Source organism: Prionailurus bengalensis, chromosome A1, assembly GCF_016509475.1.
Source record: "Prionailurus bengalensis isolate Pbe53 chromosome A1, Fcat_Pben_1.1_paternal_pri, whole genome shotgun sequence".
Classification (NCBI taxonomy): Eukaryota; Metazoa; Chordata; class Mammalia; order Carnivora; family Felidae; genus Prionailurus; species Prionailurus bengalensis.
In genome coordinates this window covers 64,279,161-64,305,115 of record NC_057343.1, presented here as the reverse complement: position 1 = coordinate 64,305,115, position 25,955 = coordinate 64,279,161, and the positions used below count along the sequence as shown (strand labels likewise).

At 37.0% G+C, this 25,955-nt stretch overlaps 1 protein-coding gene across 1 annotated transcript in view; it reads right to left on the bottom strand.

Annotated features, from left to right (window-relative positions):
• Positions 1–25,955, bottom strand: part of LOC122478818 (glypican-5-like) — a 102,458-nt gene that overhangs the window by 8,081 nt on the left and 68,422 nt on the right. The window contains exon 4 of the mRNA XM_043572510.1: positions 10,626–10,751. Within this exon, the coding sequence (XP_043428445.1) occupies positions 10,626–10,751 (126 nt within the window). The remainder of the gene's footprint in view (positions 1–10,625; positions 10,752–25,955) is intronic.

Genomic DNA, 25,955 nt, shown 5'->3' with positions numbered 1-25,955 from the left:
GTGTGGCTTCAGAGCTTTGTTTCCAGTCAACTGGTAGTTCGTTATGAGCAACCCTAAGATGCTACAGCCAGTGACTGAATATTCCCAAACTACAGCTTAAGAGTAAAATATTTTTATTTTATCTTCATAGTGCTTTTTCTTTGTATCTTAACTTTTAGTGATCCCTTAAGAAAACTGAAACGCTGCATGGGTACAAGTCAGACAAAAATTCTCTACAGTTAGGGTAGTTGATAAACTACATATTAAGGTCTATTTTCCTTACAACCTTAATGAAGTTATTATCTAAAATATCAAATAATATGATTAAAATATTAATAAGGGACTATCCTCTATTCCCAGACCAAAATCCCTAATATTAATTTTTATTGACTCATACACAAACCTCCACACATATCTTTATTTTCCAAATGAAAGTCTTCTGTTCCATGATAAAACTCATCCAAAGGAGAAGTTCAGTAGAATTTCATTTCTACTGAAGTCAATAAGTATACACTGTTTAATAATAAGTAGATTTAACAGTTGTGTGATGTTAATTATATGATTGCTACTACTCTAAATTATTTCTGTGAATAACATTTAATTATCAAATATGAGACAGATATTATTGGCAGCCATGTTTTAAAGATAACTGATACACTTAGTGGTTAATGAAGGTTCCTGAATTCACATTACTAATAAGTGCCTAATCTTTATTAGGAACCTTGGTAGCCTGGTTCTTGAGCCTAACATTTGTAACCTCTGGGCTTTAAGTACTTTCTGAATGAATGGCTGGTATAATGAACAAAGGAAGGGTTAATACTAAATAGGACACAGCCATGAAGTTCAAATGAAAGAGAATGTTGAGAAGGAGAAAAGATAATCTGAAAGGTCATACACAAACAGAAATAATGCAATTAGTAGGCCACCAAACTTGAAGCATTTCTTTCAAGACTACATTTGCTCCCAATCTTTCTTGCTTCCAAGTCTGCTGATTAAAATTCCATCCAACCTTAAAGATTTTGCAGACTCTTCTCACACATGTAATTATTTGCTCTGTGTTCATCTCCTCTATATCCTAATCTAATGAGAGATGGCTCATGTCTGTCTTGTCCGTCACTGTATCCCCAGTATCTAGAACAATGTGACAGAGTAGCTGCTTAAGTGTAATTTTTTATGCCTTATCATTTTTGTACTTCTATGTTTTATTATAGAACTTTTGAACATACACAAATACAGAGAATAAGCAGCCATGTACCCAAAAAACAGCTTCAATGATTATCCACACACAGAAACACTTGTTTTACATACAGTATGACCCTCTTCCCTCTAGTCACTGAATTATTTTATAAGCAAATCCCAGACACCATCTAATCTCATCCATAAATATTTTAGAGAAGTTATTTAAAAATTTTAATGTTTATTTATTTTTGAAAGAGAGAGACCTGGAGAGGGGCAAAGACAAGAGGGAGACACAGACTCTGAAGCAGGCTCCAGGCTCTGAGCTGTCAGCACAGTGGGAACACTGCCATGAACAGTGAGATCATGACCTAAGCCGAAGTCGGACACCCAACCAACTAAGCCACCCAGGTGCCCGAAGAGAAATTATTTTAAGTGAATGAACTGGGGAAAATGAATGAATGGAGACACATATCACATATTACCTCTTTTATTAAATACTTTTGAACCCCTTATTTGATATTCAACCATTTATTTGAAAGTCTGTGGGATTTTTTTCGTCTCTCTTACTTTACAGCACCTGTTTTGGTTGGAAGTGGATAAGTGCCTAAAGTTAAAAGCCTGTGTACATATCATGAACATTTCTTTACTTGTTTTTATTTTTAATTTTTTTATTTTAATTTTTTTTGAGAGAGAAAGAGACAGAGTGTAAACAGAGAAGGAGCAGAAAGAGACAGAGAGAGAGACAGAATCCGCAGCAGGCCCCAGGCTCCGAACTGTCAGCACAGAGCTCGAACCCACAGACTGTGAGATCATGACCTGAGCTGAAGTCAGATGCCACCCAGGCATCCCTCTCTACTTGTTTTCAGTTTCTAAGTCCCTCAGAGGTGAGGACAATGCCTTACTTTTGCATATCATTCAAGGGCTATTGCAGTATCTTGAACATGGAATCTAGTTTTCTCTCTCCTACATACCACTTCCAAAAGCATGTAAAGGGATGCTAAAACAGCCCTCTTGATGTTTCCATTTCAGCTAAGAACAAACAATAGATGGGATTCGAAACTCAGGTGCCAGATACAAAAAGCACATGACTAAAAACCATTTTCAGTTCTTCATGGTCATATTCACCTTAATTGCATAAAAAAATGGTGCTGAAGAGGCAGAAGGAGAGAATTTCTTTGAAGAAACTTGTGGGTTGGCTGTGGCATTCCACCATTCATTCACCCTAAGTGAGAAAGGCTTTAGAGACCCTTAAGTTTGCAAGATTGAAAGGACTGGTAATAGATCCCTATGTCTATGAATGGCAGCCTGTGCTTGTGGAGGAAGTTCCTGGCGTAGCAGCAGAGGAAAGAGAGGCAGTTACACTGGGTATAGGCCAGAGAGAGAAGCAAAGTTTCTATGGTCTACAGCAGTCCATGTTGTAGAAAAAGACCCCAGTAGATCTCAACAGAAAGAAACCAGAGGTTTACCATCAGAGGGAGAAATGAGCCTTGAGCACACAAAGCCCTAGAATATCAGTTCCTAATATCTGCTAAGCCAGAGTCAAAACAGTGGCTGGAGGATGAGAACACATGGTTGGCACATGGACCTGAGGTTGTTCACTCCTCGCTTGGGGTCCCCCCTAGACTGATTTGGTATGCAACCGGGGAATGGGGAGAAATGACCACCTGAGTTTTGACTATGAAGTTGGACTAGACCTTTTCCTTGCAGAATTTAGACTTTTTATGGGACTGAATTTAATTACTAAATTTACACTAGTTATGGGACTAATGACAATATAACGTCCTTTACACACAGAGAGTGACCAAAGGGTTCTGACAATTGGCCAGGGTGTCATCCTATTACCAAGATAGAAAGTAGCCTTGTGAGTAGGTTTAAAGAAGTAGTTCCCACTCTCACCTGAATCCAACTACCTGAATGTAATGATTACACACTTAACAGGAGACAACTGACTGCTAAGGTAGTAAGCCAGTGAAGAGGGATTCAGAAGAAACATCTCAGTTCAGAAGATGGGATAATGTGCAATTATTACCCAACTGTTGTAGCATTTTTAGAAAAGACCAAAATGTGTATATTGGCCTGCAACAAATGGGTATCTTCCTAGGTTTTAACACTAGTTAGGAATGTGAAGACTTGGGACAAAGTAGATAAAAAGTGTATCCCCTTGCCACTCTCTGTCATTTTCCAAACTACTTCAGGCACCATTTACATACAATTTATTTGTCAAGCAGACGAACTAGAGTAAGGCAGAAAAAGACAGTACACCACCAAGAACTCTGCAAAGTCTAGGTTTATTCTGAACCCAACACATACTTGTTTATTCTGAACCCAATACACACACCTGTATTCGTCCTCCTGGACATACACTATGCGATTGATTTGACAGTCCCTTAAAAGGTATCTACGACCATACTTTATTTTTATTTCACAAAAGAACAGAAGTGTTTCAGTTCATCCCTCACTGAGGATTGTAAACTCAGGCTTTTGACCTCAGGCACTTTTATCCACTTCATACCCAGATGCCTCATCTGTGATAAAGACAATCACATCTCTAACCCAGAACACTTGAGCTTCTTAGAGTTCTTTAGAGTCTGAGTTCCCAAAAATATCTAAGGAAGTGCACACCATGAGATATGCATGATTTTAAGAGTAAGTCAGAAAACAAACCAGCATGCAGAGTCAGCCATAGGAAGAAATTCTTATGATTCATCTTTACTCTCATCTTTCAGCACTCAGTTTCATTTTCCACCCACGTATTACCCACCAAAGGGTTATCACCAAGCCACCTCCCAAATCTCCAAATTGCTTAGTTCTCAGTAACACTTACAAAACTTCTTATTCCTCAGAGTCCTCTTGTCTTTAAAAATATTACTGATAGGTGTTCAATGATATTAAACATTCTTAACCTGTCAGGTAACACAGAGTTCTATAATAAAAGACACTGCAGTAAATAAGAAGAAAAAAGATATATGACATGTAAATGCAAAAAATATAGGTGTCATGGGGGAGTTAGAGGTTACAACAAAACATAAGTGAGGGGATTCATTCCATGAGGACTCAAGATAAAAGTGGGAGTTTGGCAAAGTTGTATGTACAGTTGCATGGAGAAAATGATTTAGTTGAAGATCATTCCATTAATAGTGGGAAATTCAGGGCCCACAGCAGATTGCCATGGTGGGGTAGGAGTGGGGACATCTTCTAATCACATCTCTTATGCCACTTCAAACTCTGAAGCAAATTAGATGGGCCATAGGTATGATAACAATGATGATCATCATGAAGCTATACTTCAACAATACTAGAAACCTTACTGAATAGACAGAAATTGCAAGGGGAAAAAAAGAACTACTAAACAGATTGTTTAAGTCAGGAAGAACATACTGCCTTTGCATAAGCCACCCAGGAAAAGCAACTAGTTGTTACATTAATGAAAATCAGAACAATCCAGAGACTTGACTGCTTTGTTGTCCATAACATTTGGAAATTAGGCCAGGTGTTTAAATAAATAAATAGATAAATAAATAAGCAAACAAACAAATAAATAAATAAATAAAATATAGTTGAATGCAGCAAGGTCAGGAAGAAGAAGGAAGATCAAAGATAAAGTAGGTTTTCAGATAGATAATGTAAGGGAAAAAATTGAAGTTAAAAAATATTATATTCACACGCAATTAAAAAATTTTTTACTTTTTTTGGGGCACCTGGGTGGCGCAGTCGGTTAAGCGTCCGACTTCAGCCAGGTCACGATCTCGCGGTCTGTGAGTTCGAGCCCCGCGTCGGACTCTGGGCTGATGGCTCAGAGCCTGGAGCCTGTTTCCGATTCTGTGTCTCCCTCTCTCTCTGCCCCTCGCCCGTTCATGCTCTGTCTCTCTCTGTCCCAAAAATAAATAAACGTTCAAAAAAAAATTAAAAAAAAAAAAAGGGGGCGCCTGGGTGGCGCAGTCGGTTAAGCGTCCGACTTCAGCCAGGTCACGATCTCACGGTCCATGAGTTTGAGCCCCGCGTCAGGCTCTGGGCTGATGGCTCGGAGCCTGGAGCCTGTTTCCGATTCTGTGTCTCCCTCTCTCTCTGCCCCTCCCCCATTCATGCTCTGTCTCTCTCTGTCCCAAAAATAAATAAAAATTTAAAAAAAAAAATTTTTTTTACTTTTTAAAAGAAATGTATGAATCAAAGAGGTGCATACAGGGATCAGCTAGCAGCTTTGTATCATAAAATAAATACACAGATACATTTAGATATATACATGTGTATATATATATGTATATATATACATAAATATAATAAATAAATATAAGGAAATATGTTATTGTCTGGGAATCTGATAATGGATAAGTATAAAGTCTCAGAGACTTCCAAGGTTTTATATTTTTATCTGATTTTTAAAAATTCAATTATATTATGTTCAGAAGGGCCACCTTATAATGAGAGTTTGAAAGGAAAACACTGAATTAGGAAAGAAGCATTAAGAAACAATAATTCAAGATGAAGTAGAAATCATGTGCATTATTCATTTTTCTAGGATACCTCACAGCTCCTGGCTAGTTTGAGAGTTGTTGTACAGGTCATAAATTCCTAGAGACTGAGGGAGAATAACTGAATTATCCATCTATTAATCAGAAGGGAAAAGGGAGCCCTGGTAATTAAGTAGCTGTCACATGCACTTCAATACCCCGAAAGAGTAGTGCAAACCATCAAACAATCAATTTGTAATCACACAGAACTGAGAACAGAGCTCTGAGAACAGAAGGACTGACGCGCCTTTCAGAGAACAATTTTGTTTCATGATAAAGAGACAGGAGGGGGAGATAAGAGGGACTTCAAGAGATAGAGACTGAATGGAATTCAGCAACACATTTTCATCTTAAACCAGAAATTCTGCGAGCTGTTGACCTCACTATTGCAGTGTAGTGTATGGTGTCCATGCAGTCCTTAAAATCATTTGAATTAAAATAGATTTTGCTTCACAAATTAAACACTCCTCCTATCCTACAGATAGCTGAGATATTTCCATCTATAGTCACAAAGGATTCCACTTCTTTTGATGAGCGCAAACCTGATTTCGCTCCATTTTATAGGACTGTCATAATATTGAAACAATCAGTATGGCTCTCCTATTTTTTGAGACAGCACGTCTGTGCACATAAATAATCTTATCAATCATCTCCTAAAAAATGCCTTCAGGAGAAGAAGTCTTGCCAAAATAGTCACTTTGCTCTTATAATGAATGATAGACTCAGTCTTGGCCACCAATTTATCCTATCCTATTGATGTGTTTGGCATAATTTCTCTAGAATGAATCTGATGAATTTTATAATCCACCATAAAAAAGGAAAAACTGCTATCATCCCTAAATGCGGTATACATTTACTTGATAATTCATTTCTTCAAAATTCAATGGCATTATTTATCTCCATCAAGTGCACATCTCCAAAATGAGTATTTTATTTGAGGATCTTAGTGTTTTCACACGGTGATCACTATTATACTTCCTTTTGTCTTAAGGAGAAAGTACCTAATAATTCAAGATTGCAACATTCATCAGGATTTAACTTTATACTGAAGACTTTTTAGATAAATTCACTAGTTCAGTATTTAGCCATATCCATTAATGCTTTGACAAAACTGTATCACAAAATTACTACGAAAAACCAAATTAGTTAGAAATTGAATGTAAAAATAGCACTTTCACTTTAAAAAATAATTATAAAAAGAGAAAACAATAACAGCCTATAATTCTAACATCACTATAACATCTTTTCTCATTAAACATAAATAAATACAAGGCAAATAAAAAATAAAAGCTCCTGAGTACTTTTTAAGTATATTTCATGTAACTGTCCAGAAATATTCAATGCAGAACCAATATTGCTATTTTTTATTCAGATCTTCTGCTAAAATATGTAATATCCTAGTTTTAACTACCTTAATTTAATAATTTTTTGAAATCATTCCACATTAGCAGATATAAATATGCATAATTCTTGACTAACACATAGTATTCCATGGTGAAGTTATCATAATTAGTCAACTAGATACGAAGATACTAGATTTTAGCATTGACTTTGTATTGAAGACAAAATAATCCTGTTGAATATTTATATCAAGAATTGGCTGAGCCACAAATAAAAATATAATTTAAATGATATATTTTTTTTTAAAAAATTCAAATACGCATGAGAGTTTTCTCAAAATCAAACAGAAAAGAGATGTCACCCAGTCAGCTTATTTTGGAGCACTAAGGAGTAAAGTTTTAGGAGAATTAAATGAGATAATGCTTATAAAACCTTGTCTGCTAGAAAATAATCAGGGCTTAAGAATATTTGGAAGCAGCCTGGAGATGGTGGTAGAGAGCCACTGTGGGAGGCTTGCCTGATGCCAGGGGAGCCAAGAGGAGTGGAAGTGGATTGGGGACCTATGAGATTGGGATGGACCAGAGGAAATATTCTCAAGGAGAGGAAACTGGCAGTTATGGTCATGAGGTAGAAGGGGTGTTTGAGAAAAGATTAAAGCAAAGTACAAGCTGTTCTCAGGAGAGTGAAGTGGAACAGTGCACTTGGAAGTAGCTGACAGACAAGAGGCTGGGTGATGCAGGGAAGGGGAGAATGAGCTGGAAACAAATGAGAGTAATGAGAATCACTTCCTTTATCAGAAAGGTAGACACTTTCTATAGAGAATTCTTGCTAAATATGAGCTTTTTTTAAAAATTCTTAAGCCATGAATGAAGTCTTAAGAAATATACAATATAGAAGAAAATACATTCTTTGAGTTGAAAATACTATCCCTCTAAAAAGTTTTTCCAAATCACTGATTTCCCCAACAGTATTTCTTATTATACAAACCCCAGCCCAAATAGTGGAGAAGAGTGGAACAAACTGAAACTAAGGTTCTTGTGGCTCTAGAATGACATGATATAATGTAATGTAATATATTATATATACTTATATAATATACTAAATCTTTCATTAATCCCCATGGGATTCTCATTACTCTTTGTAGAAAAATTGTTAATACACACAAAAAACCTCCCTTCCAGTTTGCACAAGGTAAAAAGAGATAGCACAAGTCAAAGTATAATTTAATTACTAGACCTAAGTGATAGAACTTTCACTGGCATGAAGACTGTAAGAACTCAAAGTTCTACATACTGTAAGTGCTCTCAGTAAAGGCAAGAAATACAAATTTTAAAAAATATATTCTCAAGAAAAAGTGTTCCACATCACTCATCATCAGGGAAATACAAATCAAAACCACAATGAGATACCACCTCACACCTGTCAGAATGGCTAACATTTACAACTCAGGCAAAAACAGATGTTGGCGAGGATGCAGAGAAAGAGGAGCTCTTTTGCATTGTTGGTGGGAATGCAACCTGGAGCAGCCACTCTGGAAAACAGTATGGAGATTCCTCAAAAAACTAAAAATAGAACTACCCTATGACCCAGCAATTGCACTACTAGGCATTTATCCAAGGGATACAGGTGTGCTGTTTTGAAGGGACACATGCACCCCATGTTTATAGCAGCACTATCAACGATAGCCAAAGTATGGAAAGAGCCCAAATGTCCATCGATGGATGAATGGATAAAGAGGATGTGGTGTATATATACACATATATATACACAATGGAGTATTACTCAGCAATCAAAAAGAATGAAATCTTGCCATATGCAACTACGTGGATGGAACTGGACGGTATTATGCTAAGTGAAATTAGTCAGAGAAATACAAAAATCATATGACTTCCTCATATGAGGACTTTAAGAGACAAAACAGATGAACATAAGGGAAGGGAAATAAAAATAATATAAAAACAGGGAGGGAGACAAAACAGAAGAGACTCATAAACATGGAGAACAAACTGAGGGTTGCTAGAGGGGTTGTGGGAGGGGGGATGGGCTAAATGGGTAAGGGGAATTAAGGCATCTACTCCTGAAATCATTGTTTCACTATATGCTAACTAATTTGGATGTAAATTTTAAAAAATAAAATATAAAATTAAACAAAAATACATTCTAACATCCAAAGAACATAATTAAAGAAAGAACACTATCCATGTCAAATACTTTATTCAAATTTAATTATACCCCCAAAAACAATTGGCTAAATTACATTCCTCCCTTCAATAATTTTTTTCTGTGCAATCTAAGAATTTCTATGAGATATTCAGATATAAACTACAAAATAATCATTTAATGTATAAGGAATACAAGCGTTATAATAAATATGATCACACAGAAATATGTAAACAGTTTCCATTATTTAAATTTATTTAATTACAGTATGTACGTGTTATGGTTAAGCTTAATTTGCTAATAATATTTTAAATTAAAAAAATTTTTAAGGTTATTTATTTATTTTGAGAGGGAAAAACAGTGCAAGTTGGGGAGGGGCAGAGAAAGAGGGAGAGAGACAGAATCCCAAGCAGTCTCCTCAGGGTCAGCACAGAGACCGATAGGGCTCAAACTCACAAATCGTGAGATCATGACCTGAGCCAAAGTCAGACACTTAACTGGCTGAGCCACCCAGGTGCCCCGCTAATAATATTTTAAATGAACTTACCACTCTTGTGGTAACTAAACCACCTATTTTCATGTGGAGTAGGCATGTTTGTAAATCACAAAGCGTAACACCCTATCTTTCTTTTTGCAGATTGTTGGAAATAAAATACACTAAAACATTCAATTCCAAATGCAACCCAAGCCTAGTTTCTAAAACAATCACCAGTGCTGGAAAATCAAAGGACCAATTCCCAGCCAGTTATACTGACTACTGTTATATACTACGAAGGGAGATTTTTCTTTTTCTTTTTTAAGCCCGGGAGATTACTTCAGAGTACAGTCATTTATAGGAAGCAAAGGAAAAGAAAATGTCAAAGAAATTCTAGACAATGTGAAAAAAAAGGCAAAAAAAATATCCCCCCTGAGTTTCCCCCACCCTGACAACACACAAATAAACAGTGCCTCCAACAGACACATATGGAAGTACCCCATTCTTACACACACACACACACACACACACACACACACACACGAGACACTTGTAGGATAGCCATATTAATGTTGTTGAGGTATAGTATTTAATACATTAAATTCATGTTTCAATGAATCTTTGTGTAGGCATTCACATTTTACTGAATTTCTTCACTTTGTAAAACTAATAAAATTAAATGAAAAAAAAATAGGATACTTGACAAACAAGACATATTGGATAGAAGATAAATAATACTTAATTGTTGGTAAGCCCAAGTAAAGCAGAAAGGAAGAAAGAATGGTCAAACACCAGAGAATGCTATCACATTTTAAACATCAAAAAGGATCAAATTTATTTCTAACAAACTAAAGAGATAAAACTGTCGTATACTCTAACCTCTGTGGCAACGTTAAAACTGAAGTAGTCCATTCAAGACCTGGGAAAAGAAAGCAAGGATTAAAGAGGCCATTATGCTTTCACAACCATTGCATATCAAATACCTTTTTACTATATGCTCCCCGTCCCAGCATGGTAGTCCATCGGCAGCAGCTAATTCATTAACGCAGAGCTCATCAGCCAGGCCTCCATAGAACGTCCTGTACAGTCTAAGGCTGTTGATAAATTCCCTGAATGGGAAAATAACAAAAACAATCAAAACCAAAACCCATAACAAATGCCAGTATAAATGGCATAATTTGTTGTGTGTGAAATTTAGAATGTAACTTTTTTTAAATGTTCACTGCTTATTTGTTATATATTCGCTACTTTTCTAACAATCAAGATAAATACTATACTTTTTTTAAAAAGGATGTATTAAAATTTCCTCTTTTGAATCAAAGTTTTCACATGGGATGAGTGTTATATAACTCTAGTCCAAGAGTTGTGAAGGGTACACACACACACACACACACACACACACACACGTCCCACTTTATATAGTATCCCTAAAAGCTCTTACTTGCTGTGGCATCTGAACCACAGTGACACTAACTACTTTCTTACCCATATAGAAATGTCAGAGGCTCTTAACAAGTTAATTGATTGCTTATTAATTAAAAGTTTATTAAACTTGGGTGATTTTCCTATCTGGGTCTTCTCTTTGGTGTATAAAAACACAAAATAATATATCTTTACTAAGATGAAGAAACAGATATTTAATATATTGCAAAAGCATGAAAATAAAAGTTGTTGGAAGATATAGTATTTAATACATTAAGTTTTTTTCCTCTCACAGGAAGTATATCTCTTTCCCCCATCAATTATGGGAAGGGAAAATTCAACAAAAAAGTAGCTTACTTTTTAACTTAAAAATTTCCAACTTTTAAAATCAAAGCTTTGATGTCCCAGGAACCTGAGTTTTAGCATTTCAAAAAACTAAGTCCTAAAAACTACCTTTTTGAACTTTTTTACATAAACCATTGCTTTGGTGACAACAAAATGAAAAGCCACTAGCTTAATAAAGAGGAGATGTCCCCTGGGCTAGAAGACAGGGACAGAAGAAAAGCAAACAGAAATCTATAGGTTGAATAATTAAAACGTAGTGATTATGAAATTGCACCCCCCACTGATATTTTTAAAATAATTTCTTTAAAAATGAGATCAAAGAGGAGGGGTTGCTCTAAATTACAGCTGAAATGACCAAATTTTTAAAAATCAAATCTGATTTTGACAGCACTGATGCTCAGCTATATTTCTTTAATGCTTATGTATTTATTTTGAGAGAGAGCATGTGCATGAGAGAGTGAATGTGTGAGCTGGGGAGGGGCAAAGAGAGAAGTAGAGAAAGAATCCCAAACAGGCTCTGCACAACACAGGGCTAGAGAACTCAGGAACTGTGAGATCATAACCTGAGGCGAAATCAAGAGTTGGACGGTTAACTGACTGAGCCATCCAAGTGCCCTTGATGCTCAACTGTATTAATTTTATAATTCTCTTTCTTACTTGTTTTCAAAGAACTATTTGTGGAAGTGGCTGGAGTTTTAAGTAACTACTCATCCATACGTAGGATAAATGTCATTTTCAAATATGTAACATTCTGATTATCACAGAGATCAGAAGTTTCCACAGCAAGTGTTTGGTGAGTATTTAACCACATTTTTAGCAAAGCTTCATCAGGAAAGTGATAACAAAATGACTGTAGGATGCATAAATCTGACTCACTTCCAATTTATGCTCAATCCAAAGAAAAAAAAAGTATGCTGTATTTTCAAACTAGCACAGTAACCACTTATTTATACTTATTGATGCTTTAAGTTGGTTTCCTCTCCTAGAAAATAAGTTCCCCCATGAGGGCCATATTCCTACTAACTGGAATGCATGAACAAATACCAAGTCTCATGTTGCTACTAAAACATAATTGATGAAGACAACTGATTCTTTCCTCGAGTGATGGGGTGTAATAAATAGAAAGGTGTGTGACTCCTGTCCTGAATTCTGTTCACTATAAATAAGCACCTGTTTGGAATCAAAGAGTCTTCTAGAAATGAAGAGGCCTGTCAAAACAGCTAGAATGTTGAGATCTCCAAATTGACGGTATAAAACTGAATAGATATTTCTTATCAGCCCCAAACCGAGTCCTAATCTCAGTGAATGGTGCCTTCACAACCAATAGATCATCCTGGGAAAAGCTTTCATCTTTCTTTTCTAGTCCTCTTTCCCAATGTTACTCTCACAGCCTTAGCTGAAGCCCCTATCATCTCTCTGGAATGACTGCACTAGAATGGCATACCTCTAATCTCCTCAACAATCACGTCTCATCCTCTAAGAGCTACCTCTTCAAATTCAAATCTGATAACTCCCAGACTATGTCACTCACTTGCTTAAAGCCATCAATGGTTCTCTATTCTCCATAGCATCTTGGAAAGGCACATAAGGCACTCTCTCACCTCTATTTCGGCAGCAGGTCAAACCATACTTTAGGATTCCACAAAAGTGAGATACCTGCTGTTCCCCAAACACACCTTCATGCCTTTGCATGTGTTCCTCTGAAAGCAACATATCATAGATTTCCACTCATTCTATAAACCAGCAGCTTTCAGTTATTTGTCACAAACTACTGAACACTATTGAGGACCAAGCTCTGTGTTGGCACCATAGCTAAACAAGACAGTCCCTACCTGCTAAGAATGCACTTTCTGGTGAAAATGCACAATGATAACACAGTGTTTATAGTGCACATGTGAAGACAGAGAAGGAATCGGGAAAAATGTACAAATAAGATAATACTTTCATCTCAGTGTTTCATGCAAAAAAAAAAAAGGAAGCAAACAACAACAACAACAACAACAAAAACAATAAGAAAGGTAAAGAGGAAAGAGAATGCTGACACTGATATGCAGTTTAGCTCGTGGGAAACGGGATTATGGGAATTATGTAAAAAGGTAGGAAGAGGCCAGTTTGTAATCAGCCTTATTGATCATCAAAAAGTGTTTCCATTTTGTTCAGAAAGCAGAGGGAGCCATTAAAAGTTTTCCAGCAAGCAAGTGATGGCATCATGACAGGATCATGGAAATAGGTAGAAAGTCAGTGAGGTCACTCAGGGGGCTATAACCAAGACTCAGGGGGAGAAAATATGAGGGTGTGGAAAAAACATCTGTAAGTGAGCATCATGGCAAGTGATAGAGTTGAAAGACATTAGGAATCTAGAATTGACAGTAAATGTAAAAGTTATAATTCCTAATTGTCTTTTTCAACACCTCCCCCCAAGTGACTGAGGGAATGATTATTATCTCAGTGTTATTCACTGCAATAAGAAGTAAAGGAAGGGTGATACAACTCTTTTCAATGTCCCACACTATACTTAGGATTGCTATTCTCCTGCTCAATATTTTTATCTCTCTATGGTGCATATCACTTTCTATTCTAGCACGTCATGTACTTATTTACTATGCTTTATTGTTTCTCATCTGTCTCCCACTCCAGAATAAAAGATTCAGGCAGGCAAGGATTTTTTTTTTGGTTTGTTTTGTTTACCAGTATAGATCTTAAAACAATTGTGAAGGCATATAGTAAGGTCAACAATGAGTAATTAAATTAATGAACAGGTTAAAACTAATTAATTAATAATTAATTCTATTCCCAACATGTTCGGTTTGCAATTTCTTTGGAACATATGGAAAGAGAAATCAAGTAGAATGCTACTTTCAGACTTACTATGTGTAACATCATCTGGGGATCTTGCCAAAATGCAGGTTCAGTTAAGTAGTTCTGAGGTGCAGCCCAAGATTCTACATTTCAAAGAAGCACTCAGATGATGCTAAGGCTACTGGTACAAGAACCATGAATACCATGGATGTTTGCTGTTGGATATGTAACCTTGGAACCAGGGGATTGGACATGTGACATGAGAGTCATTATCTACAGAGGTGGTGACCAAAGTCATGAATGTGGATGAAATCTCTCGGGTGAATAGCACACAGTAAGAAAAAGTCAAATGGACTCAGAAGTAGAAAGAGCAAAGGAAGAAAATCGTCAATGATAAGAGCTTTGAACATTAAAGAATAAGCAAATTTGAGGGGCGCCTGGGTGGCGCAGTCGGTTAAGCGTCCGACTTCAGCCAGGTCACAGTCTCGCGGTCCGTGAGTTCGAGCCCCGCATCGGGCTCTGGGCTGATGGCTCGGAGCCTGGAGCCTGTTTCTGATTCTGTGTTTCCCTCTCTCTCTGCCCCTCCCCCGTTCATGCTCTGTCTCTCTCTGTCCCAAAAATAAAATAAAAACGTTGAAAAAAAATTAAAAAAAAAAAGAATAAGCAAATTTGAACCTAGAGAGATTCTCCACAGGGTCAAATGCTATTATGAGAGGTTACTTAAAATAATGAAAATGTCCTCTCTATGTGGTCACTCAAAAATTCATATGTTGAGACAAGGCCTTTAAAAGGCAAAAAGGCTCAAATGGGTCGTACACATAGGTTCTAATCCAATATGACCAGTGTCCTAATAACAAGAAGAGATGCTAGGGGCGCATATGAGCAGAGGAGAGGCCATGTGAGGACACAGGGAGAAGGTGGCCATCTGCAAGAGAGAAAAACCTCAGGAGAACCTAAACCTGCCAATGTCTTGCCCTTGGACTTCTAGCTTCCAGAACTGATGTCCGTTGTTTAAGCCACCTGGTCTGTGGCATTTTGTTATGGCAGCCCTAGCAAGCTAATACAGTAATTAAAGCATCTGAAACAGAGCAATGGACTTCAGATTTGCAGTATGAGGAGTATTAAAGAGAGAATGAGAAACTAAAAGTCCCAAAGACTAACATGAAGAGAGTTTTGGTTGAGCATATGTTTGTCTGTTTGAATATGCAGGAGAGTTGAAAATATTTGTGTATGAAAGGGAAGGAGATAACAAGGGTTTGTAGTCATTAGCTTGTTCCCAAATATCCCAATTCTCAACATTCCAGGCTTAAAGTCACTCTGAAGCTTTAGTATGTGACTTTAGTATGTGACTAGCTCTGGGTTCTAGTAAATGTAGGCAGAAGTGATGTATATTTCTTCTCAGCTTAAGCTTTAAGAACCAATGTGGTTTGGCCAGCTTCTGTTTCCCTCTTCCCAAAGACTGGCAATGTTTCACAGAGAGGCTGCTTCGTCATTCTGAGGCATAAAGCAGGTAAACTTGAGCAGTGTCTCTGCTGGTCTAAGATATTCATAGGTTGTGGGGTCACCTGCATGGCTCAGTGGGTTAAGACTCTGACTCTTGATTTCAGCTCAGGTTATGATCTCACAGTTTTTGAGTTTGAGTCCCATATCAGGCTCTGCACTGACAGTGTGGAGCATGCTTGAGATTCTTTCTCTCTTTCTCTCTCTGCCACTGCCCTGCTCCCTCCATCTCTCTCTCTTTTTTTCTCTCTCTCCCTCCCTCTCTCAAAAATAAGCATTAAAAAAAATAAGATGTGCATAGATTGTGAAAAAAATCACTTTTTTTTGTCCTAAACCAATGATAGGTTGGGGTTGTTTGCTACCATATCATAATTCAGTCTTTCTTAACTGATAAAAAATAGAAAAAGAAAATTAAAAATTGATAGATTTCACATTCTGAAAAGAAGAGAGAGTAAAAATTATCAAAAATTGAATGATTCGCTTTGGAGCAAATCTCTGAGACTGAAATAACAGAAGAAAGACTGAATGCTGAGATGAGTTTTGGTTTATAAGGACAGAAATGCGAGGAGAGCTCCTACTTCAGAACTTTATATTCTGTGTTTGGAGGTTCTTAGGTCACAGAGAGTAAGAGTGGTGTGGCAAAAAGTGATTGCAAGAAGGGCCGGTGGGGGGCGAGGGGGGGTGCTACATCGGATACAGAAAAAATTGAATTGGGAAGTGCAGGCGATAAAGCACCAGTAGCTATAATGAGGTTAAAAAAAAAAAGAAAACAAAAAGATTTATCTACTGCCACAGAGCCAATTAATGTTGGTCCTCTTACAAGAATCCATATTTCAGTTCCCAGGTCAATGCTTGGCCTACTCTACACCATCATGCCTCCTTTTCAAGTTTTACATGAAATGTCTCAATAAATAAAATATTCTGTTCTTTGGATGATTCAAAATTAACTTGCTGGAAGGGTGACTATATCCACACAATTATTTTTCTACAGTTATGAGAGTATATTCAGTTAAAACCAGGAGCATAATAAATGCAGGGAGATGGTAAAAGTTCCAGCTAATTATCATTGAGGGGCTATGTTATATATGTCGGTTGCTTGCCTTAGTCTTAAGACATCTTACTTAGTCTTAAGAGTAACAGAAAATATTTTTTAAATATTTAAATATTTTTTAAAAATGGGAAAACAAGGTCACGATCTCGCGGTCCGTGAGTTCGAGCCCCGCGTCGGGCTCTGGGCTGATGGCTCAGAGCCTGGAGCCTGTTTCCGATTCTGTGTCTCCCTCTCTCTCTGCCCCTCCCCCGTTCATGCTCTGTCTCTCTCTGTCCCAAAAATAAATAAACGTTGAAAAAAAAATTTTTTTAAAAAATGGGAAAACATTGCTTGTCAGAATATTTAGTCAAAGCCTGTATGTCAAGGCCATACACAAATTAATAATTTCTCATTTGGGCCTGTAACCATTTAACAAATGATATCCCCATCTAGCTTTGCTCTCCCATCTTCTTTTTGATGCATGTCCCATGCTGTAACCAGAATTGGCTTTAGAAATCAGTCCAACACTTTACTGCTTTAAAACCCTAAGGATTCGTTGGCGCCTGGGTGGCTCAGTCAGTTAAGCTTCCACCTTCAGTTGAGGTCATGATCTCACATCTCCTGGGTTTGAGCCCTATGTCGGGCTCTGTGCTGACAGCTCAGAGCCTGGAGCCTGTTTCCGATTCTGTGTCTTCCTCTCTCTCTGCCTCTCCCCTGCTTGTGCTCTCTCATTCTGTCGAAAATAAATAAATATTAAAACCCTAACTATTCAGATAAAATGTCTTCCCATGGCACATAATCTACCCACTCTCCACCCCTTAACTTCCCATGACAGCCCCCCCTTCCCTCCACTCACACACACCAGCCAACACTGCACACATATACTCACAAGGCATAAGATATTTCAATATTTACGGGATAAGATTCCAGGTTAGCACATGTAGTTTCCTCTACCCTGGATTGCCTTCTCCTCCATCATTCTCCCAACCTTCTGCCTGTCCTTCAAGATTCAGCTTAAAACACATCTCCCCTCCACCTCCTTGCCTGAGCAGCCTGTGCAGTTTTATTTGTTCATCCTTGTTTCTTGCACAGCACCAGGCATCTGTTTTTCAGGCCTGGCTATCTGATATTATAACCCCTTTGTTCGCACGTCTGCCTCCCTGATTAGAGGAGACATTCGATAAAGGCAAGAGTAATGTCTTCTTCACATCCCTACAGTTTGGATCACAGTTTGGTATCTAACAGGCCCTCAGCAAATTCTTGCTGGTTTGGTCCCAGATGCAGTCTTAGTTTTTAAGAGCTTCCAGAATTGGAAGTTTCTAAAAAAAAAAAAATACATTTTTAAAATGATAACAATAATTGAAAGTCTTTAAAGGATACAGTTGACCTGGAAACTAAATTAGGGGGCCCATTCCTAGACTGTGGAGAAATATCTGAGAGGCCTTCCTCGCGTGTTGCATTAGAAAATGGAAGAAATCTGGGGCGCCTGAGTGGCTCAGTCAGTTACACGTCCAACTCTTGATTCTGGCTCAGGTCATGATCTCATGTTTCATGAGTTCAAGCCCCACATTGGGCTCTGCACTGACAGGGCAGAGCCTGCTTGGGATTCTCTCTCTCCGTCTCTCTCTGTTCCTCCCCCACTTGTATTCTCTCTCCCTCTCAAAATAAAAAATAAACTTAGAAAAAAAAAAGAAAATGGAAGAAATCTACAGAGGAAGACTGCAAACTGTGCCAGACTACACAGGCTCAAGACAGATTGTATATATATGTGCTGCTGAAATTAATATGTAGGGACACAATAATATTTAGTCATATAGCTCTGTAAGATAGCTATCATAATTATCACCTCACAGATATACCATGTTACAAAACCAGAAAGAGCCATAGATCATCTGTTCCCATGGCTCTTTGTCCTAATTGTACACTGTCATCGCCAAGAAAATGTGTAAACTGCACACCTACATTTCTCCCTCACTCAGATGTGTTGGTCTGGAGTTGGACCTGGGCACATGAGTGTTTCTGAAATGTTCCTATAGGATCCAAATGTATGGCCAGAGTTGAGCACCTGTGATTTAGACCTATTCTTTCATTTGGAAACTAAGGAAAGTGAAAATCAGAGAAGAAAAAAAAAAAACAAGTGAAAATGACTAACTTACTCAGGAATTTAATTATAGCAGGCCTCGCTATCTTGGTTTCATTAATTAATTAATTAATTAATTAAAATGCCATTGCTTAGCAATGTTGGGCTGATACTGAATATCTGATAAATCAGACTGGAATGAACCTTTATACAGAAGAATATTTCCACCTGTTTCAAAAATTTTACAGAAATTCTCATGCTGCTAATAGAACACAATTAGTAGATTGTTGGACTAGAAGACACAGATACAACACTTATTTCAGCCAAAATTTGCACTTAGAAGGCAATTTGTTTAAGCAGGATTTATCTGTATATTTCTACCAGTGTGAAAGGTCTGATGCAGAACGCAGCGAGCGGGGCAAATTCTGCTTCCTGGCTAATGAGCGGCTCTGTCCACTGTGCTAGCACAGAAAAGACGGAAAGGGCCGCAGCACAATTGATCATTCATAGCTTGCAGCCTTGTTTGCCCTAAGCTTACTAAAGGCGAGGGAGAAACATGGACCAGCATAGTTATTGCTTCATTGCTTCCCATGCCCTTGAGGCCAGCAGTGCCAGAAAGGTCTCCTGATGTGTCACGTGGTAAAGAAAAAAACTATGAAAGGAAATGCAACTCACCCTGAAGTGTCATTTATACTTTGGGTGACACAGGAATGCCCAGTTCCTACTATAAAATTGAGCAACACTTCTGATTGGCTGTGTCATCAGTGTTGACTTGAGTCATTTTTAACGATAAAAGTAACATATCTTTTCATAAATGGTACAGTAATCAAAAGGCACACGAAGAACAAGTTAGTATGTCCCTCCATAGTATGTCTATCCCTCCCTCCTGAGGTAGCCAATGTTAGCAGCCTGGTATGCTTTCTTTAGCTCCTCTATGTGCACGGTATCTAGTAACCCAAAACAGACAGACAGAGAGAAAGAGAGACATAGTGATGGTCTGGTTTTACAAAACTGGGACCAAGCTATATACATGTGCATGCAATAGGCTTTTCTCACTTGACAACATATAATGAACCCATATGAGATTAATAAGTCTAGATCTTGCCTATTTTTCGATAGCTGTATAATATTCCATAATCTGAATGTAGCAACTCCACCACAATCTACGAAAATATTCCACTAAACTAATTTACATTTTAATTAATAAGGCTGATATCGTCCTCATACGTATGGCTTAAAGAGTGGCAACCACGTGTTTCAGACTTTGCTGATTTCCTCTCAGGAGCCTTTTTCACTTAAGCGTATGGCTCTGATTTTACATTCAATTTTGTATTTCATTTCGTTAGATGTTGCTGAACACAGAGCTATATTCAAAAGGCATTACCTCTCAATCTTATGTCTTCATATAGCAAGAATTTGTTGCAATTATAGAACATTTATAAACTGTCACATATTGTACTTCCTCTCCTTTTTTGCCATTGAACATAATATAAAAGGGACTATTTCTAATTTTGACCAAAACTAATTATCTGGAAAGGTATTGGAGAAGAATCTTGTTTTCAAATGGAACTTCTCTCTGTGGAATGTTTCAGACTACACGCTTCTTTATTTAATGACATGTATTGATTTTTTTTACCCCTAAAGTCAGTCCACAAATAATACAGAACCCAAATTAAAAGCAGTGCCTCCCATACTGTTTGAAAATATCTGTAGAACAAAGGTCAAATGTGCAGTTTGCTGGTTAATGGCCTGAGGCAAAGTTAAGGTTAATGTGGCACTAATGAGCAGGCTCAACCCTGTAGAGATGTCTGACCACAGTTGTCAAACAGTAGACATTTAAAATGTCAGTCTCCAGCTCAGCAGAGGAAGTATATAATTACATGTTTCCAGATAAGAACTATTTTTTCTTACATATTCTAAATCTATATTTAATAAATTTATCTTATTCTCAACAAAGTCATTCCATTTGACAAAATATTTTTAAAATCTTCAAAATAAAAAAAGTATTTAAATTTCTATTCTATGGCAGTAACAGTTCTTGTGCAAATGCTTGAAAGTCATTAAATGTATACAGTCAAATTAGCTAGAGGGAGAATTGAAATCTAGTTACCTGGTCCCTTTCCTTAGACTTTGCAATGCATGTAGAGATTGTGGAGAGGATCAAAAGACCTTAAAAAGCTATGCAGTATGAGGCACCAATCATCATAAATGTAAATGTGTTACAACCACATTGCACTCATATTTGATTAAAAAGATAAAAAGTATTTTTCCTAAAAGAGTAACTCATAAAGTGTATTCTCCGAACCCCACTTGAACCTACTGGTCGTTATGGAAGCTGGGACCAAACGATCCCCACCATTCTCAAAAGAGAAGAATTTCTTTGTTTTTTTCTGACTAAATGATTCCAGGTTCCTTCCTCCTCATAGGAAGTCTTGTTCACGCGACACGATTTCCCTTCCTTAGAAGATTTACTATGCTTTCTCAACAAAGCTGAAGGGGTTAAGATGGGCAGCAGGCTGCAGAGCACGGGGTCAGTGAGGGGAGAGGAATGGGAAGGAGAAACAGAAAAGGACCTTGGAGACATGCTAATATCCTCAGATATCCTCTGCAGAGGATTCTTTTTGACCTGTGCTGTATGTTTCACACTCCATGGTGGTGATTTTATACTAGCGCTGAGCTGAACGTTCATAGCCATCTATACAATTAGGACAGACACCTCTATTCCTCACTTCTCAGTAACTCTCCAAACCCAACACATTGCCATTTAATGTCCCAGTAAAAAGCACCCTTTCTGAAAGCATCCTCCTTTAAAAAGAGTGATTTAAACCTGATGTCAAAACTCAGTTTTCAAAACTAACTCTCATCTCATTTTCCCATGTTGTAAAAATGTACCTCAGAAAGCACTGGCTGTTCTCCATTAAAAAGCACTTTAAACAAAGATCTTAACTCATTTATGAAAGTAAACACAGGACCACATGTCCAATATTTAAACAAATCAGACAGTATTGAGGAAATTGACCATCCAGCCCAAAAGAGAAGAGACATAACTTTTCCTGCCTCATAGTTTTTGTTCATTTTAATAAAAATATGCAATTATTTGTTCAGTTATGCTGGTTTCAGAAAGCATGTTACTAGCTTTTCAACAGGAAAAAAATGTCTAGGACATGACTGGGTCAAGATCAACAAGAATATTCAGTCAAATACTTGCAAATCTAATGATTCTAGCAAACTTCATTAATACTAAGATTCATTATTTGAGTAGCTATATTTTGAGAATCAGCATTTTAGGTCAAACCTTGAATATTACTGTCTTTTGCAGTAAAGTATTTTCTGTGGTTACTGACATTTTAACTATAAATTCCATGACTGAGAGGATATGAACATATATTGTATAATATTTTCCTCTCTCAGCATTAGCAGAAAACTAATTAAAAAAAAAAAAACTTTCCCCTTAATAGTCTGCCAATAAATGGATTTCTTCCTCATTCCTTTTTGTCTTTTTTTTTTTCATTTGTGATTTCTGTCATCTATTCTTGGTCATTGCCACCCACCAACTTACCCGATGGACAATATATGTCTGGTATAAACTGTTCTTGCTGGCATCTTCGGTTACTGTATAACTCTTACTGCAAGTATTTGTGTTCCTGAACTCTGGTATAAGTATGTGCTTTAGGTTCAGCAAATCTATAATTAAAAGGGTTCAGAGAAAATGAGATATTTTCATCTTTGATTTTATTCTTATTATTCTAGTAATTCTCATTTTAGAAAAAAAATGGCTCTTGAAGGTTACATGTAACCCAGGTATTATTTTGGGTGGCACAGAATATTACTGGTCAGAGCTGAGTAATGTATAATTACCTTTGCTTAAGTATAACATCTAAAATATTATCCGTGTGATGAGAATTATAATAATACATCCTTCCATCATGATTATTCATACATCGGTTTGTTTATATAAAGCTTAGCTTACATTGGACAATGTAGATAAACCAAATACAATGAAGATTAGAAATCCTTGGAGTTTACTCAATTTGTGGGACCCCAAAGTCGCAGTGCCCATATCTAACAAGATTCTTGCTGAAGGAGGCTGAAACCGACCCAGCAAAAGGAGCACCTTAGACCTGTTGATCTTCAAAGTCATTAAACAGAATGAAGCATATTTTTGAGAAGAAACCTTGATGTGAAAGTCTGTAACTCTAAAATATGGGCCTAAATAAAAAGAATCATCCTGAAACTACCCCTGAACTTTCTTCAGTTGTACTTCCAAGGAAGAGGTTCCACATATGATTCTAGAGATCATGATGGGCCCTGGAAATGGTGTGCCTTATAGTGAAGATGGAAAACAAAAACAAAAAAGTACAAAAAAACAGTATGCCCATCAAAGGATATAATCTACCCTAGAAACACATTTCTCCTATTTTGTGGATAATTGTGGACGAATTGACAGCTTTGTCATTTCCTTAAATATGCAAAGGGATAAAAATGTAAATATCCTGTTCCCCATTTTCCCCTATTAGCTATATGCATCTAATTAAGACACTTCCAATGCCACTGAAAGGTTTAAACTGATGGAAATGTTTTTTGCTATCTACACAAAACCAAGTGGAAGAGAGTGCTTAGTACTCTTGCTATATACTGAGCACTTCTACATATGATGCTTCTACATACAATTAATTTTGCTAGTTTAATAAAAGAAATGAGCCTCACTCATCATCCTGATTTAGACCCCATAGATTCTGCTAAAAATTCTGAGATAGTTTTTATACACTCCTATAAAAATGATCAATTTCAGTATGACATGACTTTCGATCTTCTTCACCTCTTCAAAAATTGAGTGGAAAAAAGTGGGAGCTGAATTTGCAATTCTTTTCAACTCTGCATACGTTTACTGGCCTTCCAGAGGATAGAAGACTCATTTTTTGTAAGGGGAAAGAAAAGACGGAAAACATTCTCGGGTATATTAGGGAGAATTTCATTCACAGTTTGATTTTCTTGGTTGAGGGATATTTTGAGCCATATAAATGGGATAACCCTACAGTCTCAATTATAAACACTACTGAGAAGCTCCTAGCTCATTTAACAAAGCTGCTACTGGGAAATAGAAGACTTTTGGAGAATCAGTTTGAAAACTGTCCGATTTAAAGATCCTTCTTCCTATGGCTAAGGAAAAAAACATGTATTTTTTTTTATTCTTTGTGTAATGAGAAATTTGAGGAGATTTATTTCTACTCACATTAACTTAAAGTTGAGAGCCTCAATATGACAGATGGCACAAATTAACTCGAGGACCAAAGCATTATGGACCAGTGATGTAACTTTGAAGAGTTTAGAATAAATCTCACTCTCCCTGATATAAACCTACCTTCATCTAAGCAAGCAAGTTATAAGAATTCTAATTGCAGTCAGTGATAACTATACAAATCTGCTTTCTAGAATTTTCAATAAATTCTGCCATCAAAACAAAAAGAGTATCTGTTGGATACCATACCCACATAGCCACATCTAAGACAAACCACCATTTCAACTTCTAGTCCATACCTTTCAGTACAAATACTGCTTAATGTTAGTTTAGTTGTTTGAATTTGGTTTCAGATACATCAGGAAATGGTCACTAATTTTTCCATGAACATCTAAAAAGGTAAGAGCAAACCTCATTTTTAAAGGCTTTATTTTTAATATTAGTCTTAACTGGAGAAAATGGCTTTTCAATACACAAAATTTTGCATGTATTTGTTTATGAACTTTCCTTTTCTGGGAAGTTTTTATCAGATTCTCAGTGGGATACGTGACCCGCAAAGGTTAAGCACCACTAGCCTAAACTTTTGCCACATGTTTGTTCTGCCTTCTGGCATTCCTTCTTCCTGTGTGCCTGGTTTTTGACCCCCTAGGGTCCTGCTTTTCATTATTCATGTAGGTCTTGATGCTGGCCTGCCTGCCTCGGAGCTCACATTTCCTCAGTACTGCTCTGGCCTGGCCTCTTGCCCCCTCCCCAAAGCCCTGCTTTGGCCTGGCCTGCCCTGGGTACCCTCACACCCACCACTCACTAAGCACTGTTTTAAATTAGCCAGAAATGCTCTCATTGAAGGGAACATGACTTTTATTTTAGTAAATTAAACTTACAGGTAATAAATAATAATGGCACCTCAAAGAAGCACTAACTTCCTTTTAGGAAATAGGTTGGAAATTGCTTTCCCCGGTCCTATAAACGATATTAACTTTTTCTCAGAGTTGACTTTTTCCTGACCTATGGATATTTTCATCCACCGAGTTTATATATATACAATTCATCATCAAGCCCAGTATGTCAATACTGATTTAACCATATAAACACATACACCCAGACACACACATCAAGAATTTTAAACATTAATTAATTTGGGTTTCACTAATAAAATATTGTGCTAAGTAAGGTTTGACCATATAGCTATAAATTCATGTGTTTTAAGATAACTGATCCTATGTGATATGTACTGATCCTATCTTGGCATTAATCCTAAGTAATATTAAGTGTTCTCCATTCAGATTATGTTTAAAAGTTGTTCCTATGCATAATTAACTATTTCAGTCACTTCACTGTGTTCTTTCGCAATGTACAGGGTAACAATTAATTGGCTTTCATGGATAGACACATCCTGAAACAGAATGTGCCCTGACTCATTCTCCTCTTTCAACTAAGCAATTTCAAGCATCCTTTTGAGTTCCTATTCTCCATTTAAAAACAAAAAACAAAAAATTGTTAATGTTCAAGTGGTAAAATTCCTATGCAAGTCAAGATTTCATAAACACATTAGAATAAAATGGAGCTGCCCGATAAAACAAGATTCCATTAAGTTCTGAAGAGAAAATTGAGAAAAACCAAAGCTCATAAAACAATTCAAATTGTATTTGTCTTAAACATTAAACATCCAGTATTTCCAAAAATTCTCCTTTCCCCACCTTCACATCAAAATCTCCTCTTACATCAAAAATATTTTATTTTTACTAAGCATCTAGGACAGTCGTTATTACCCCAATGCACAGCCATGCATATAGCCAATCCCCTTAATTGGCGCATTCTTAAATGAGAGGTTTGGCTAATTGGAATGCTTGCTGTAGAACAGATGGGGCACTGGTGTTGAGACTCTGTCTTAATTTATT